Source organism: Arachis duranensis, chromosome 3 (genome assembly GCF_000817695.3).
Source record: "Arachis duranensis cultivar V14167 chromosome 3, aradu.V14167.gnm2.J7QH, whole genome shotgun sequence".
NCBI classification, from domain to species: domain Eukaryota; kingdom Viridiplantae; phylum Streptophyta; class Magnoliopsida; order Fabales; family Fabaceae; genus Arachis; species Arachis duranensis.
Genome location: NC_029774.3, coordinates 3,854,589 through 3,871,713, shown reverse-complemented (window position 1 = coordinate 3,871,713; position 17,125 = coordinate 3,854,589). Strand labels below are relative to the sequence as shown.

The following is a 17,125-nucleotide window of genomic DNA, read 5'->3' as shown; positions in this document are numbered from 1 at the left end:
AAAGAAGGTGAAAACGTCTTTTTATAAAGATATTTTTTAATAATTAAAATTTAGTATATATAATCAATTAAATCGTGTTATTTTTGTCAAAATTAAGTTAGACAAATTGAGTTGACCAAAAAATAGTGAATTAAATCTTGAATTGGTTTAAATTAATATTATTTTTTATAAAAAATGACTACAATATCCTTATTATAGAAAATGACTAAAATACTCTCATTTATATTATTTAATTATATATATTAAATTTTAATTATTAAAAAATATTTAAAAAAACATTTTAAACATCTTTATCTAATACCTTTAAAATAATATTTCTCCATGCATTGCATGTGAATTTCTCATTATATTGATCCCTCCTGAAAAGTGAAAACAAGCAGATGTGGTTCACCACCAGAAAATATGTTATTTTCTTTCTTAATTTATTTTCTCCGGCTTTCATTTAACGCCGTGATCACACGTGTATACGTATTACGTATTATAGAAAGTTCAATGTATTATTAGGATTCAATAATAAAAATGGTCATTGAATTGATATATAGCCAAGCTCACTGTTCTAGTAGCATTATTCGTAATGCTTACGTACACATGCCAAATTTGTCCCCTTAAATCGTTTCAAAGCTCCACAGGCCAAACACGTATATCTTATTGCACATGACAAGTAAAAAATCTCCTCACAAGAATAAGAAAGTTGAAATATCGGTTATTAATTTTTTTTTTATATGAAACACAGGAAAAATATTGATATTTTTGTTAAAAATTAGATTATTTGAAATAATGATATATGAATAAATTTTATAGATAAAGAGTTAAAGTAGGTATTGCACATACCACGTAAGATACATGTTAAACATGTGTTATCATTTTACTAACACAAAATATGTATTGAATATGTGTTATTATTTTGACAATATATAAAATATATGTTAACATATTTTTTTTTATATTTCTATAATATTGTTCAATTAAAATACTATTTTTATCTTCATATTAAAAATAATTTCAATAAAATATTAATTAATTTGGTTTTTTATTTTTTTAACGATAATGATTAATTTTATTTTTTCATTTTCAGTGTTCCTTTGAACCATGTATGTTAGTTAATTTTGATCCTTGAATTATCACACGAATTAATTTAGTCTTCTAATTTTCCGATTAATATATCTTTTTAATAATAAAAAAATTCATAGATACTTTTAGAATTGAAGGATTTAATTTTTATTTTAATTAAATTTATTCAATTAAATAAATTTTTAAATAATAATTTTTTAAAATGAGTTATTTTTAATAATATATAACAATGATATACGATAAGATATATGTGTAGAATTATTTTATACTATCAGTATCAGTATATAAAAATTAAATTAAAAGAAAATATATGAGATGTTGCCGTACATATCAATTCCAATAATTCATTAACCAAAGACCTCTACAACAACTCATTGAAAAATTACATATGAATCCAATGAAATTTTCTACTCTACATTATTCAGGTTATATAATTTGGCCAGGTCCTTTTCACACCATATGATCATCACCATAATCAATTCTAAGGTGGTCCTTATTTATACACTAATAATCCAAATTTAATTTAGAACTACAAATAAACAAGATAAAGATTGCGATATGGTGAAGACGTAGCTAGATTACTAATTGGTGCAGTATTTAAGCATATGAAAGGTATTGAAATTATTGCGGCGTTGAAGAAATGGTAATAATTAATAAATGGTTCGTACGATTACCATAAAGGTGCATATATGGTTCAACCAACTTTATGACTTGGCAACATTTCATTGTTTATGAAAAGAAGCAAAATGGAAGAGAAACCGAACCCATGTTTTGGCTACACGGCAAACAAAACAAACCATTCAACAAAGTTTGTCTTTCTCATTTTTGCTCCTCCTCTTGTTTGGAACTTCCTATGTATACAATTTTGACTCACTCTATTATACGTGTTGAAATCTTACCATATTGTATATGGTTCTAGATATATAAGTAAAAATTCGTCACATGTATCATGTATCACATACATATAGCTCAGTAGTCACGTGTTTCTTTATAATTTTTGGGTTGTATTAACAAAAAATATTATTATTATTATTGGTTAAATATATATAAGTTTAGCATTAAATTCATGAAAGATTTTCAAAATCTTATAAAGTTAGGTGATCCGATCCCTTGTTTGAAAATTAACAGTAGTTAATTAAAGATGTCTATATACATTGCCGTTGAAACTGTGCATCACAGTTTGCAAGCAAAAGTCAAGGGTTATGAAAGGGAAAAAAATGAGATTATTCTCGCATGGTATGTGTAGCATTTACTAATCATGAAATTAGTTCTCATTTTGATTTATTTAAGAAATATTTATTATTATTATTATTACTTCTAAGTGTGAACTACTTATTGAGTATATGTCAAGAATTAATCTATTGTGAATCTGAGTTTTATTTAAAAATTTATTATTGATTAATGATTTGGTAGATATATAAAACGAGATTCAAACTCTCATTAATTATTTAGGCAGACAAATGAGCTGAACACTCAATCAATTAAAATTGGTTATTTATTAATTAATATTAAGAATGGATAATTGAATGGGAGTCACTTAGATAAAGACGTTTCTAAAACGTCTTTTTTTAAAGATATTTTTAAGTAATTAAAATTTAATACATATAATTAATTAAATTTTATTATTTTTATTAAAATTAGATTAGATAAATTATTTTGACTTTGAACCGGTCTAATTCTAATTTTTTTTCCTGTGTTATATGATTAAATTTTAGAATTTTTAAAATTAAAAAATATATAATAAAAATATTTTAGTTATTTTATATAAAAAAATTATTTAAATCGATTCAAAGTTTGGTTTATCGATTTTTCAATTAAATCAATAATTTATCTGATTTAATTTTGACAAAAATAATACAATTTAATCGATTATATATATTAAATTTTAATTACTAAAAATATTAAAAAAAAACATTTTAAACATTTTTATTAAAATGACTCGGTAATTGAATAGAATCTTGGAAAGCCTAATCACATCCCATCCAAGCCGTCCAGCACAGGCCATTTGCATTTGCATGGAGGAGCTGACTCTACAAACTATATACGATACGAAACGCTCCAAAACGTGGTCGTGTCATATTCATTGTTGACAACCTACAAAGTCAGATAATACACGAGACTATACACCCCCTTCCTTCTATGGAAATTTCAAATGTCAAACATACTATTCTCGTTCCCAAATATTTTTTATCTATACAAACCCAAAAATACAATACTAAATTTTAACACTCAACACAAATAATTGTTATTTCTTCTTGGGCGCAGAAAAATGAAAAATCATAATCATAATTGATAACCATGTCCATATTGAGTTGCTAGTTTCCAATTAGAACCGGCAGTCCCGGTTTCCCATTAGAACCACGTGTCCACCACCGAGTGGCCACTGTTCCATACAACTCTATATATAACCACTACCCCGCTTCTCTCTCCCAACTTTCGATTTCATTATTCCTTCATTCCTATCAATCAAACAAATAATTTCACAACGCACACTTTCTTCGTATTGATTATTAGATGAAAAATACAAAAGGTGGTGGAGGCGGCGGCGATAGTGGTGGCACAATGTTAATAGAACAACGAAACGGCGTCGTTCGCCGACCTAAGCTAGGAGCTATATTTCGTAGCTCCGATCCAACCTCGCTCTACACACCCAACCACTTCGACGAAGATCACAACCGCCGCGTGACCAGCGGCTCCGCCCAAGCGGACAGCAGCAGCAGCAGCAGCAATAACGCCTCTCCTTACAACATGTCTCCATACAACAACACCACCAGCAGCGTCTCTTCCTCTCCATACAACAAATCGCCATGGCTCTTACCTTCGATAAACTTCTTCCACCAAAACGAAATCGAAAACGACGCGTTTTACTCCCAAAACGGCCTCATCGGATCCATCGTTCGCGAAGAAGGACACATCTACTCCCTCGCCGTCAACGGAAGCTTGTTGTACACAGGCTCCGAGAGCAAGAACATTAGGGTTTGGAAAGATCTCAAGGACTTCGCCGGATTCAAATCCAACAGCGGATTCGTCAAAACGATCGTAATCTCCGACGAGAAAATCTACACCGGTCACCAAGACGGAAAGATCAGAGTCTGGAAGGTTTCTAAGAAGAATCCAAGCTCATACAAGCGCGTTGGAAGCTTGCCAACGTTTAAGGAATACTTTAAGAGTTCAATGAACCCTAAGAATTACGTAGAAGTTCGGAGGAATCGAAGCGCCGTTAAGGTGAAGCATTTCGACGCCGTTTCGACCTTGAGCTTGGACGAAGAAGCAGGATTGTTATATTCTGGATCTTGGGATAAGACGGTTAAGGTTTGGAGAATCTCCGATTCCAAGTGCTTAGAATCCATTGACGCCCACGAGGACGCCGTGAATTCGGTGGTTGCGGCGTTTGGGGCGTTTGTGCTCACCGGCGCCGCCGATGGAACCGTCAAGATGTGGCGGAGGAAGCAAGTGAATGAGAAGAAGACGAGGCACGTGATCGATGGAATTTTGCTGAGGCAGGAGAACGCCGTGACGGCGCTGGCGGTGAACCGGTTGGCGGCGGTGGTTTACGCCGCGTCGTCCGACGGATTGGTGAATTTCTGGGAGCGGGATCTCAAGGGCGGCGGGCTGTGTCACGGCGGAGTTTTGAGAGGACATAAACTCGCCGTGCTTTGCCTTGCCGTGGCCGGAAACTTGGTGTTCAGCGGCTCTGCCGATAAGAATATATGCGTGTGGAAGCGCGACGAGAGCGGCATCCACACGTGTCTTTCGGTGCTCTCCGGCCACACTGGGCCGGTGAAGTGTCTCACCGTCAAAGAAGAAGAAGACCGCCGGCAAGGTCAACGCCGAAAAGGTGACCAGCGATGGATTATTTACACTGGGAGCTTGGATAACTCTGTGAAGGTGTGGCGCGTGGCTGAAAACGCGCCGGAGTTGAAGATGATACAAGGGTGGCCATTGCCGAGTCATGGCGGCACACCAGGCCGTGATAATTCTTCCACAGCAGGATCGAGTCCGTCGTCTTTGCCGGTGACAAGTGCAATTAGCGGCAATTTCAACAATAATTTACAAATAAATATCAATAATATCAATGATGTCTACCCAAAAAGGTTACAGTCTCAAAGTTAGAAACATGAGACATTTTTCTTTTTGTGAAGCTTAATTTGCAGTTTGATACACACGTAATTATTAATTGTGTGTTTTTTTTTTTCCTTTGGGACGATTGAATAGCATGGTTGCTTTGCATGTGTTGTGTGACTGCGTGTACATATTACAAAAAAAAAAAGAAATTATTAAGACGGCTTTCTCAGCATTATTTTTTTGTTCCTAGTTTTAAGTTGATGTACCTTTTTTAATTACCTCTTACAATCTGTTGTACATTTTGAAAAAGTCCTTATTAATTAAGAGGAGTGCTAGATGTCATTAAGTTTTGTTATTTGTAGCTATTAATTAGTTATTATTAATGTTTTTAATGGTGTGAGATTACATCTAATACTGTGAGATTATTTATTTTTTTATGGTTAAGTGCTGACCATATTTTAATAAAAGTGCTGACATCACTAATTAATTAAAGTGAGTTTTGAGTATATATTACCAGTCCAACCATTCATATTTTGGTAACATGAAAATGGTGAAAAAATTAAATACCATTGACATCAACGAACAAGGCTATATATGTAGGAAATAATCAAGCAATGGGTATAGGTATGTAGAAGAGCAATTAGTTGAAAAATTTTCAAAAAGCAAAGGCAGGAAGAAGGGAGGGTGAGGCTCCTTTTGAAAGTCTTAAAGAATGGGGCCTTGGAATTTTGGACGGTTACTTAGTCAGAATAGAGACACAAAGGATTTGGTACCTTAGGCCAGAAGTAATAGAGTATATGGACCAGTTTGGTTTTTGAAAATATGTTTTTGGAATGCATTCATGTTCTTAAAAATTTTAGAATTATAATTAATATTAAATAGGCCTAATTCAAAGAATAAAAATGCCTCACACTTAGATTTTTTGGAGCGTACATCAAACTCTGATATTATATTAAAATTCACTCAAGTTCAAAAACTTTGTAATAAGTTTCGTTTTCTTAGCTAGGCACTTGATATTTGTATTTGGTTATTTGTGTGACTGAAAATTACGGGCTGGCACATTCCCCGAATTGGAGGGACTAATAGTGGCCTTACTCTCGCCATAGATGATGATGATGTTTTACAGTTCTTAATTATTATTAGTGTTATTCCACAAGTCTGCCTTCCCTTTCAACACTTCTAGATCACAATTATATTCTTTAACTTTCCTGAAATTGAAAGCCTCAGTTACCTTAAATTAAATTTGTGTCTATTATTGTTTTGTGCCACGAAAGAAAACGTCAACATTATACTTGTATTGCCAATTTGCCACTATCTATATTTGTGGGGACTGGGGAGTATTACAGTAATTACAGTTCTTAATTAATAAAGATATGGTTTCTCTAGCTGGACTTAGCTTAAGTTGTAGTTTTGATGTTTCTACGTTATAGAATTTGAAGGTTGTCAAGTGCATGCGCATGTGTTGGTTACATCATATTTTAATATTTGATCTACGTCAGCATTTTGTTATCAACATAGACGGTGTAAGGTACAAATCCAGATTTGCCTAGCATAAATAACCATATTTGAAAGATAAAATTTACCCTGGCTATCAATAGGACTTCGTAAATATAAAATGAAAAGAGTCCCGCCTTTCGGATCTAGAACTTTAATACCATGTTATGATACTACTCATCTCAAAAGTTTTAACTAATGGAAAAAAGATAACGCTAATGGTTATATTTCTAATATTTTCTAAACCTTCATTGTACATATTGTACAAATATTTCATTAGCTCCTCGTACTTTTCCGATTAAAAAAGCACTTACACTACTTTCATATGTTAGTTCTCATACTATTGTTTTGGATTAACCTTTTTTGTAGTCCTAGTCATGGTATGCTTTTTTTTTTAATTTCTATTTAGAAAATGTGATTTTTTTTGTTTGTATGATATATGAGCCAACCATGATCTGCAAATGACAATTAATAGAATAGTGACTTAAATTTTTGGTTTCTTATTGTATCTTTTAATTTGGCTGGCTAAGAACTAATCTGCTGTGGTACTGAATCTTTAACTGAATTCTATTTAAGAGTTTGCTATTAGTTAATAAATTGTTGCATGTACAAAATATAATTTGAATATTCAACACTTATTTAAGCGGACTAATGAGTTAATTATTAGTCCAACCCAACTTAGTTAACAGTAAGATAAATTTATTGGTTGAGTTCAAGTACAGTGAGCCCAAATTTATTGGATAATTGAAGCGAAAACACTAATGGGCCAATAATGGGCCTTTAAATGAAAGTAACAAAGTCTACTACCAAACCCAACGATGACCCAAAAAGAAAAGGTCAACTCTCAAGCACCATCAGAATTTTTATATTTTGTATTTTTGTTGTTCACTTGTTCAGTTGTTCATTCATTCATGCACTTGAACTCAAAATCAATCTTAAAATTAAGTATGTAACAACGAAGCCTCAAATGATATAGTATCTTCATTTTTATTTAGAAGTCTCATATTCAAGTTTCATTCTTAATTTAAAAAAAAAAAATAGTCATATTGATATACAACACAAAATAGAACGTGCCTCTAACCTCTAATTCCAAGAAGCTACCAAAAAGAAGCATTCAAGTTCAACTCACGAATTTCCAAATTAAAAAAAAAAAAAAAAAAAAAAAAAACTAAAAACATCAGTTTTTAAAAATAAAATGCCAATAGAATCAGTATGAAAAACATGTTAGTTAGGTAGTTATATCACCTTATATTATTATGGAGGTGTTATATTTGTTTTTGGTTTGAATGGTTCCAAGCCATCATTGTTGTCCATTTCAGCATTCTTTCTTAGCAACTTTCCAAACGCGTTTCGTTTTATTTTCCAAATTAACATATCCATCCTTGTGTTTCACTGTTTTCAGTTTTCACTCATGTCTCCTTCATATCACAACCTTTGACTTTGTCTCCTCACTACTTCTCTCTTCACTTGACATACTTTCTTCCTTCTTTCTTATTATGGTCTGTCTTTTGATATTCGTTTTTAACACCCTCAGCTAAGGAATTCCACTAATCCAACTCGAGAAATTGTGTTTATCTGCTTCAACTGGGAGCATGCCTACCACCTGTTTGAGTTTATGATCATTTAGATTCTCATAAACATGGCTTCTCTTCTGAAGAAACTAAGACCTGGGGTCCCTTCAGTGGTTGTTGATGATGGTGGTGGTTGTGATAGCAATTTCGAATTCTCCATTGCCGAGGAGTACAAAGGTCCTCCATTGAGTTACTTCATCCCTGAGGTACCTGCTTTCAAGCTTGACCAAATCCCAGTTGCTCCTATAGCTTCTTCTCCACCTCATCATCAATCCTCATTAGTAGTCCCAGTTATCCAACCTATCAGAAAATCAAGCAATGCTACAACGAAGCTTAAAGATGGTGGTAATGAAGATCATAAACATGGTGTTGTAGGATTGAATCTCATTTCCAAGAATTCAGATACGGCAGAAGAATCTGGATCATGTTCTGCTTCAGTATCTTCTGAGATATTTTCATGTAAAGCAGAGGATGAGGACATGGATGATCCTTCTAGTACTCCAACACATGTGAAACGCAATTCTGCTGTCAGATTTCGTGATCCCGACTCGAATGAAATGGTGGATGATGATTACAATGATGACGAAGTTTTTTCTGGTTCTGAGTATGAAAGTGGAATCAGTACTCCTATTATGAACTACGTGAGGCCAATTCATGCTGCGAGACCTGGGAAAAAAGGCACGTGCTACCGTTGCCTTAGAGGGAACCGGTTCACTCAAAGAGAGGTTTGCATTGTTTGCAGTGCAAAGTATTGCAGAAAGTGTGTGCTGAGAGCAATGGGGTCAATGCCAGAAGGAAGAAAGTGTCTCACTTGCATTGGTCAGAGGATTGATGAGATAAAGAGGAGGAACCTTGGCAATTTTTCGAGGATGCTCAAGTCCTTGCTCTCTGATTGTGAAGTGAAGCAAATCATGAATGATGAGATGTTTTGTGAAGCAAATCAGATTCCAGCAGAGCAAATTGTTGTGAATGGGGAGCGTCTTGAGAGGGACAAGCTCATGCTGCTGCTGACATGTCGAAACCCTCCAAAAGAGTTGAAACCAGGCTTCTATTGGTATGATAAATCAGCAGGACTTTGGGGAAAGGTGAAATATAAACCTCATTTACAGCAGTTTTTTCGTTTATCAGTATCAATATACACTAACAAAACAGGTTGGGAACCACATTCTGATATGACACTTATGGCATTAGGTCTGTTAGTCCTCCCAAATATATATTATTCAGCCAATTCAAAGTTAATGTGTGAATAACATGCTCAAACTTGAAATTTAAATTAACCTCTTTGCATGAACTTGCCTCTGATGTTTTCCTCAGAATGGAACTAAAATATATGATTCTTGATTGTGGTTGATTTGTGCAGGAAGGTCAACGGCCGTGTCAGATTATAAGCCCTGATATTGATGTTGGGGGTAGCTTGCAGAAAAATGCAAGTCGTGGAAAAACAAGAGTAACTGTAAATGGTCGTGAGATTACTAAAGAAGAGTTATGGATACTAAAGGTTAGTTTGTTAACACAGATGTTGATTCTCTCATTTACCTGTATGCCAAGTCTCTCTAAAGGATTCCTTGAAATTTAATAACATATTAACATGTCATGATTCATGCATCCATTACTGTGCTGGCTTTCTACTAATTGTGGTTTACTTTGATTGATTGCAGCTTGCAGGAGTAAAATGGGATGGACCAACTGATTTCTGGGTGACTGCTGATGGATCATATGTTGAAGTGGGACATAGGAATGTCAAGGGCCGAATATGGGATAAGGTGATTGGTTTTATGCACATGAATATCTTGCATTGTTTAGATTTTCTTGTTTTAGTTAAAAAGCATTGGTGAATAATTTTTGCAAACTCTGTCAACAGTTTGGAGCAAAGGTAGCTTTGGCATTTCTGTCCCTGTCACTTCCACCTAATCTGGTGACTACTCCCAGCGAAGGTGAAGGCAAAGGCGAAGGAGTGAACGGAGGTAGCCAAGACAACAACCATCAGCAGAAAATGCTTCACAAGTTTCTACTTGTTGGTTCTGCCAAGTCAGGAACAAGTACAATATTTAAACAGGTAGGATGTTGCTAGACAATTATTAATGCACAATTCATGATTGTGGGTATTTGTGTAGTGTTAAATTTAGAGTATATCGGTAGTTGATTCTTGTCTGTAAAGTTACTGATATATATTATATTTTGTTAAAGTTTCCTTACTTTTGTTGACTACAATCGGATGACATCTGAATAATTCTGTACATCTTTTTGTTTAAGTCTTGATTTAAAATCTGACGGAGTCTATTATTGTAGGCCAAGCATCTGTATAATGTTCCTTTCTCTGAAAATGAGCGCCAAACTATCAAGTTGGTGATTCAGAGCAACTTGTTTACCTACCTTGGCATGCTGTTAGAGGGGTGTGAATATTTTGAAGAGAGGAGTTTACTGGAGAAAACGAATACAGAACATGTCGACGAATCCACTTCATCTGGTGATTTTTCTCCTAATTTCTTTATCCATTCCTGATAGTTTGTTTAGGATCTTTCATCTTTATCTATTGATATTTTCCATTCTATTTATTGATTGAATGATTCTGTTTGCAGAAGAGAACTCTGGGGAAATTATTGAAACAACTAGCTATTCTATTAGCCCAAGATTACAAGGTTTCTCAGATTGGCTAATCAAATACATGGTTTCTGGTAACTTGGATACAATATTTCGAGATATTATTCAAAATTATGGGTCAATGGTAGAGGAGCTATGGAGTGATCCAGCAATTCAGGCCACATACAACAGGAGACATGAACTAAAATTGCTCCCCAGAAATGCAACTTATTTTCTAGACCGGGTAAGATGATGTTCGGAACTAAAATCTATTGATCACATGTACATTCAGACTTGTACATATAATTGTTTGATCAAACGCTTATCACTGGGTCAAAAGTTATTTCCTTATAGTTTCTAAGAATTGCATCTAACTTAAGGGGATAACCTATACAAGCTCCACTGGGATGTTAGGTGAAATAAAACCAACAATATGTAACTGAAGTTGAATAATGTGCATAGGAAAAATATAAGTTTTTCGATTTTTAGTTCAACAAGAGATGACAAAATTCTGATCCTTAAATTATTTGGGTCATCGGTGCATTAAACCAAAAGAAACTTACTTTATAATTGTCTAAACATTTCTCCGAAATGCAGGCTGTTGAGATGAGTCTTTGGATCATGAATATCAGCATGATCCTTCTTTGAGGTAATTTAGCTCTAATATCTCTCGGTTCTACATTTGAGTATGCACTACTTCTGAATTGAACCCAAATCTAATGAACATCAGTGGCAATCTTCTGCATTTGGACAATGCACTAAAGCATATTGTACCCCCATTTTAGAAGCTAGCTAATACTACTCAAATCAAAGATATTCTAATGGATAAAAAACAATTTGGCAAAACATTGAGGTGGCGCCAAATATTACCGATGGATTTACAGACGAGTTATATTATCCATCTACTATTTAGTACCATAATTCTCTTATCGTTTTCCAGCGGATTTACAAGTGTCTTTGGCAGTAACTGAATTCTTACAAACTTTTTATGCTACGCTTTATAGATACGAACTCATCCGAGCAGATCCTACAAGCCTTGGAGCAAAGTGCAGGTTGTTGGACATATTTGAAGACATTGATGTTGTCTTATTCTCTATTGCCTTAACTGATTATGATGAGTACATTGTAGAAAGTAATGGAGTTGTCAGCAACAAAATGTTACTAGCCAAGCAACTCTTTGAAAACATCATTACTCATAGATCCTTCAACAACAAGAAATTCCTTTTACTTCTAACAAAATATGATCTGCTTGAGGAAAAGATTGAAGAGGCAAGTCTAACAAAATGTGAATGGTTCTGTGACTTCAATCCAGTTATCAGCCACAACCAAAAGAAAGGTAGAATTAATGATCATACCAATAGTCCTCCATTAGCTCAACGTGCTTTTCAATACATTGCTATGAAGTTCAAGACATTGTTCAAGTCTCTTACTGAAAGAAAGCTTTTTGTTTCACTTGTTACTGGTTTGGAACCTGATACTATTGATGAAGCTCTCAGATATGCAAGAGAGGTTATGGTGTGGGAAAAGTGGGATCCTTCTGCCATAAATAAGTCTGAGATTACTTCAACAACCATTGATGAAGCAACCCTCACTTAATGATTAAGGTAAAGTTTTGAATTGGTCCATACGTTTAGGCGTAATCATGTTTTGGTTTTTAAGGTTTAATATGTCCTATTTGAATCCAAAAAAGTTTTATTTAGTTTTAAAGTAATCTCACTGTAAGGTCAAAGTTAAATAATTAACGAAATGTTCTATATAACAACGTCGATATTCTCCAATGCATCAATATATTTATTTATCATTTTTTTAATTATATAGAAAATATTTCATTTAAATTATAAAAAAAATAATAAATAAATATATTTATATATTTACGGTTGATTTTGTGCTTCTAGAACTTGTACTTATTCTTCAGATTATCGACTTTGTTCTTGTACTCTCGTCATGTAGGACATTTTGTTAATTATTGGATTTTGACCTCAGGGTGGGACTACATTAAAACTAAATAAAACTTTTTTTTTATTCAAATAGGACACTTTAAATCTTAAGGACCAAAACAGGATTACGCCCAAACGTAAGAGACTAATTTAATACTTTATCCTAATGATTATGTTGTTTTTGTATAAATAAAAGATATAGAGCTTAAAAGATTGATGTATGAAGATAGATTTATGAGATGATTCAGTTTTGACTATAGATTCATGAAGTCACGATCAGAGCTTCTTCATGTGTTAGTATACAACATTCTGTAACAATTTTTTTGTATATGTAAAAAACACTACAGGAAACATGCGAAGATTTAGAGTATAGAAAATAATATTATTCTTTTTCCCTTTAATATAAATTCATCTCTGTAAATGGAAGTTAGATTCCTTATTTATCTTTAGATGGAGTATAAATGTTTTTCTTTTTTTCTTATCTTGACTATAATACAAACCAGTCAATACTCAATAGTCTTCATCAGAAAAGCAATGGTAGCAATTTAGTAACCTATGAATATAGCTTTCTGTTTCTAGTGCTAACCAATGAAATTTTCTTTGAAGAGTTTACAAAATATCCAGATGTGACAGAGGAGAACTTTATCAATAATATCTGCAAGTTCTAAACTTTGTTCATAAAAAAGAGTCTAAACCTTTTTTAAGACCAGTAATTCAACATTCATAATAACTAACCAGGAATTAGGCTTAACCAAAGCCACATCCATGTCATCCTAAGAAATTAACAAGAATCCTTTTAGTTATATACTCTTCCTTCTTCTCTATTGATTATAATTGCTCATTTTGGTATATCCTTAGATTAATATAAATATACTGGTAAAAAAAAACATACCAGCAATTTACAAAGAGAAAAACAGAGAATATCCCACTTCCATGATTGCATTGTTTGTGTATAAAATTCAACCTCTAACTTCTGAACTAAATAAAACAAGCATGGACAATAGATATAATATTTCTACATTAGTTAATAACATTTGCCATTACAAATTCTCATGGACTAAGAAAACACATGCATAGAATATATACAAGAACCAAGAAGCTTATACAAGAAAATCTTCTTGGTCAACAAGATTTGTCTCCATCATAATTCACCAAGGCACAAACCTATCCATAAGCAAACACACAGTTGCCTCAGACATAGTTGAATTCTCCATCTGAACACAAATCTTCTCCTTCTTATGTTGTTCTTTTTCCACCACTTTTGATGAACTTTCTTTTGCTTTTGCTCCTTGTGTTAAGAAGGGACTTCTTGCAAGAACCTTCTCTCTCAGCTTTGTTAGCTCCCCAACCCATACATCAACCATAGCAGACATTTTCTTAGATGATAAAACAATAAGAGCCTTTAGCTTTTACTTTTTTGTGCTTTTTGCTTCTGAATGAAGTCTTAAGGTTAAGGCTAGTTTGGTTTATATAGGAAGTAATAAAAGGAGGGTGATGATGAATGTGTCATGCATAATCTATGAGCTTTTTAATGGCACGTTGAATGTGGTGGCACACAGAAAAGTGACATGAATTAATATAATAAGGGATATGCCAATTTGCTATGTTCAATTGCTCAAATTTTGTTTGGTATATTCTATGATTCTATCTATTGGCTTCTGCTATTACCACTTTTCTTTTAAGCTGTGGTCCATTCTTGTGGGCCATACTTTGATGGTTCTACACATTTTCTATTCATATAATAGTGATAGTGAGAATCATATCATACTTTGAATTTTACAAAAATGGACAAGGATAAGATAATCTCAAATACTCTAATCAATGCTTTTTCTTTTTTGTCTTCATTGACACGTGTCCTGATTTATGAGGGTGAATGATTAAATTTAATATTCTATGCCTCCTTCCAATTTTTCCTGATTGTTGTAAAGATATTTTTTCCCTTCTAAAAGAGACTCATAATTTTAATTTCAATTAGAAATTTAGAATCTCACAACTTCTGATAATATTCACAGGTTAAGTTAATTGTTGTTTATATTTTCTTATTAAAGAAGAAAAATGTGAGAATTTTAGATTGGGATATTTAGAATTTATTTAAATCTTTAGAAATGAGTAAGGTAAAACATAATATGCAATAAAAAAAATTAGAGAATATAAGGATACAATCTTTTAAAAATATGTTAATATTTTCTTTAGATTTAATTTACCACACCAATCTATTATAGATTTATAGTGTACAAAGTGAGTTAATGGTAATTTTTTTTGTAGAATATAAAAAAAACACTTAATTTACTTTTATATTTGCACCGTCATAAATCATAATAAATCTAATAAATTCCAGCTCTTTCATAAATCATAAGTCACACTTCTATAAAAAAAATCTTTTTAAATATGATATTTTATATATATATATATATTTTACACAAAAAGTGAAAAAGCGGGCCGATCCGCCTCAATTCACTTTACCCCGCTTAGGCCCACCTCGTAAACAGAACGGGTAGGTTCACCCGTCAACTAAAATAGGTTTAAAATGTTAGTCCAATCTATTTTATGGTGGATTGGCAGGTCAGCGGACTAATCTGCTTGATTTTTTTTTAAATAAAATTTATTAAAATTGCAGCAATCCATTAGCCAGCGACAAACCCTTAAATGGAGCTCAGTAAAATTATCTTTATTTTAAAAAATAAGTCACATAATTTGAACAAATATATAAAATTATAAAATAAAATAAATAAAATAAATAATTAAAAATAAAAAATATTTAAAAATTTTATAATTATTAATTTTATAATAATAAACACTCGTTTATTTAATAAAAAAAGAAAAAATCACCAGCCCGACAAACCGACTCATCCCGCTCCACCAAAATCCGCCAATTTAGCGGTGTGGATTTAATAAATTTTCTTAATTTAACGGACTCTAAATCTTAACTCAATTTACTTTTTTAACGAATTTAGTAGGTTAGTCCAACGGCTTCAATCCATTTTATCCCCGTAAAAATGTGTTTCCCAGTGTCATTGAGCTACAATTTTGTTGGTGTAGTTACGTCAGAAAAGACGTGTTGTCCATTTTGTTTGTTAACAAGCTAACCCAAGAATCCTGAGTTTGATTTTGTGAATGGTGATGACTCAAAAAAATGGACAAACCTCATATAAAGGAAGAGAGAGGGAAACTATTATTATTATGTAAAGGAAAATCAACACAATGAAGATAAGGCTCCCCCATTGATACTAACACAACATTAACACGTGTCCCCATTGTTTTGCTTCCTTACGCTTCATTATTTGTCCCACAACTTCACAAGAAATTAATTCATAATTAAATAATCACTCAAATTTATTAAACATTTACTTTCTTTTATTTCTGTCCACGTCGTTTTGGAGAAAAAAAAATTCCTAATTTATCCTATAACAATATTTTTTATTTATATATCCAACACGTATATTAAAAAATTTGATGAAAATAATAGGAAAATCAATGTTAAAAAGAGTAATTTTTAAAAAATTTTAGATAATCAAAATGTTATGCTATAAACCAATTTAGATATTTATTCTTTCATCACTTCAAATTTAATAAGATTAAAACTAATTAATTAATAATAATCCATCATTGTGAATCTTTTAATTTCATCAATGGTTCAAATACTGTATTGTCTTGTATTGTGTGCACCCTCGGCCAGTTTTACACCCTTCTTCAACTTAAAGGGCATTTTCTTGTTAGGTAGAAATTCAGGTGAAGTTGACTACACGTGAAATTGAAATTAATACTTGAGAATCGTTAGATATTTTGACTGATTTAATTAAATTTTCATCTAACGATAGTATCAACTTCATGTGAAGTAGACTTCACCTGAGTTTTCACCTTTTTATTATTTAAACTTGAAAGTACTAAATTACATTCAATAGATGCACCAAGTAAAAAATTTAATTTGAATATGGAAGCAAAAGAAGTGTTAGACTCGCGTATGAGGAGAAGGGGTGCTTCACTTGGGTGTGGAATCAGAGGAAGTAGAACTCGAACCCTACGAGTTGTGTCTCTCAAAATGTAAAAAAAATTACCCAGAATAAAAAAAACAGAAGGTCCGAATTCCACGTTTTAGATTTTAAATTCCATCAGCTGCAAATGGAACCATCGATTTATGAAGCAAAATTTCATCACCAAAAAACTCGCATGGTCCGAGTTGTGTACTCTGAGTTTTTTCAATTTTTTAATTTGAATTTTTTTCAACTTTTTAAATACAAATTAGAGGATCCGATTTATATACTTTCATAATTTTAAAAAATACCAGAAATTATCATGTTATATCACTCATTTTACTTCCATATCAAAATTTCTTAGCCCACCAAATACAGTGTATGTAACCCTCTATGAAACTTTGTACTGGTTGAGCAAATAAATAAAAATAAAATA

The 17,125-nt window shown here is 32.6% G+C and overlaps 2 protein-coding genes across 2 annotated transcripts; both read left to right on the top strand.

Moving 5' to 3' along the window:
- Positions 1-3,517: 3,517 nt before the first annotated feature.
- On the top strand, positions 3,518-5,460 carry LOC107476730 (protein JINGUBANG). The gene has a single exon (XM_016096596.3). The coding sequence runs from the start codon at positions 3,586-3,588 to the stop codon at positions 5,182-5,184; it is 1,599 nt and encodes a 532-aa protein (XP_015952082.1). The 5' UTR covers positions 3,518-3,585; the 3' UTR covers positions 5,185-5,460.
- A 2,572-nt stretch (positions 5,461-8,032) lies between these two features.
- On the top strand, positions 8,033-12,560 carry LOC107476731 (extra-large guanine nucleotide-binding protein 1). The gene is made up of 9 exons (XM_052259564.1): positions 8,033-9,286; positions 9,562-9,699; positions 9,860-9,964; positions 10,063-10,257; positions 10,491-10,668; positions 10,781-11,025; positions 11,162-11,216; positions 11,388-11,430; positions 11,786-12,560. The coding sequence occupies exons 1-9, from the start codon at positions 8,270-8,272 to the stop codon at positions 12,375-12,377; spliced, it is 2,568 nt and encodes an 855-aa protein (XP_052115524.1). The 5' UTR covers positions 8,033-8,269; the 3' UTR covers positions 12,378-12,560.
- Positions 12,561-17,125: the final 4,565 nt, after the last annotated feature.

Coding starts and splice junctions, on each gene's coding strand:
- LOC107476730 (XM_016096596.3), top strand. CDS start 3,586: ATGAAAAATACAAAAGGTGGTGGAGGCGGCGGCGATAGTGGTGGCACA.
- LOC107476731 (XM_052259564.1), top strand. CDS start 8,270: ATGGCTTCTCTTCTGAAGAAACTAAGACCTGGGGTCCCTTCAGTGGTT. Junction 9,700..9,859: donor AAGAGTTATGGATACTAAAG/GTTAGTTTGTTA, acceptor GATTGATTGCAG/CTTGCAGGAGTAAAATGGGA. Junction 10,258..10,490: donor CAAGTACAATATTTAAACAG/GTAGGATGTTGC, acceptor CTATTATTGTAG/GCCAAGCATCTGTATAATGT.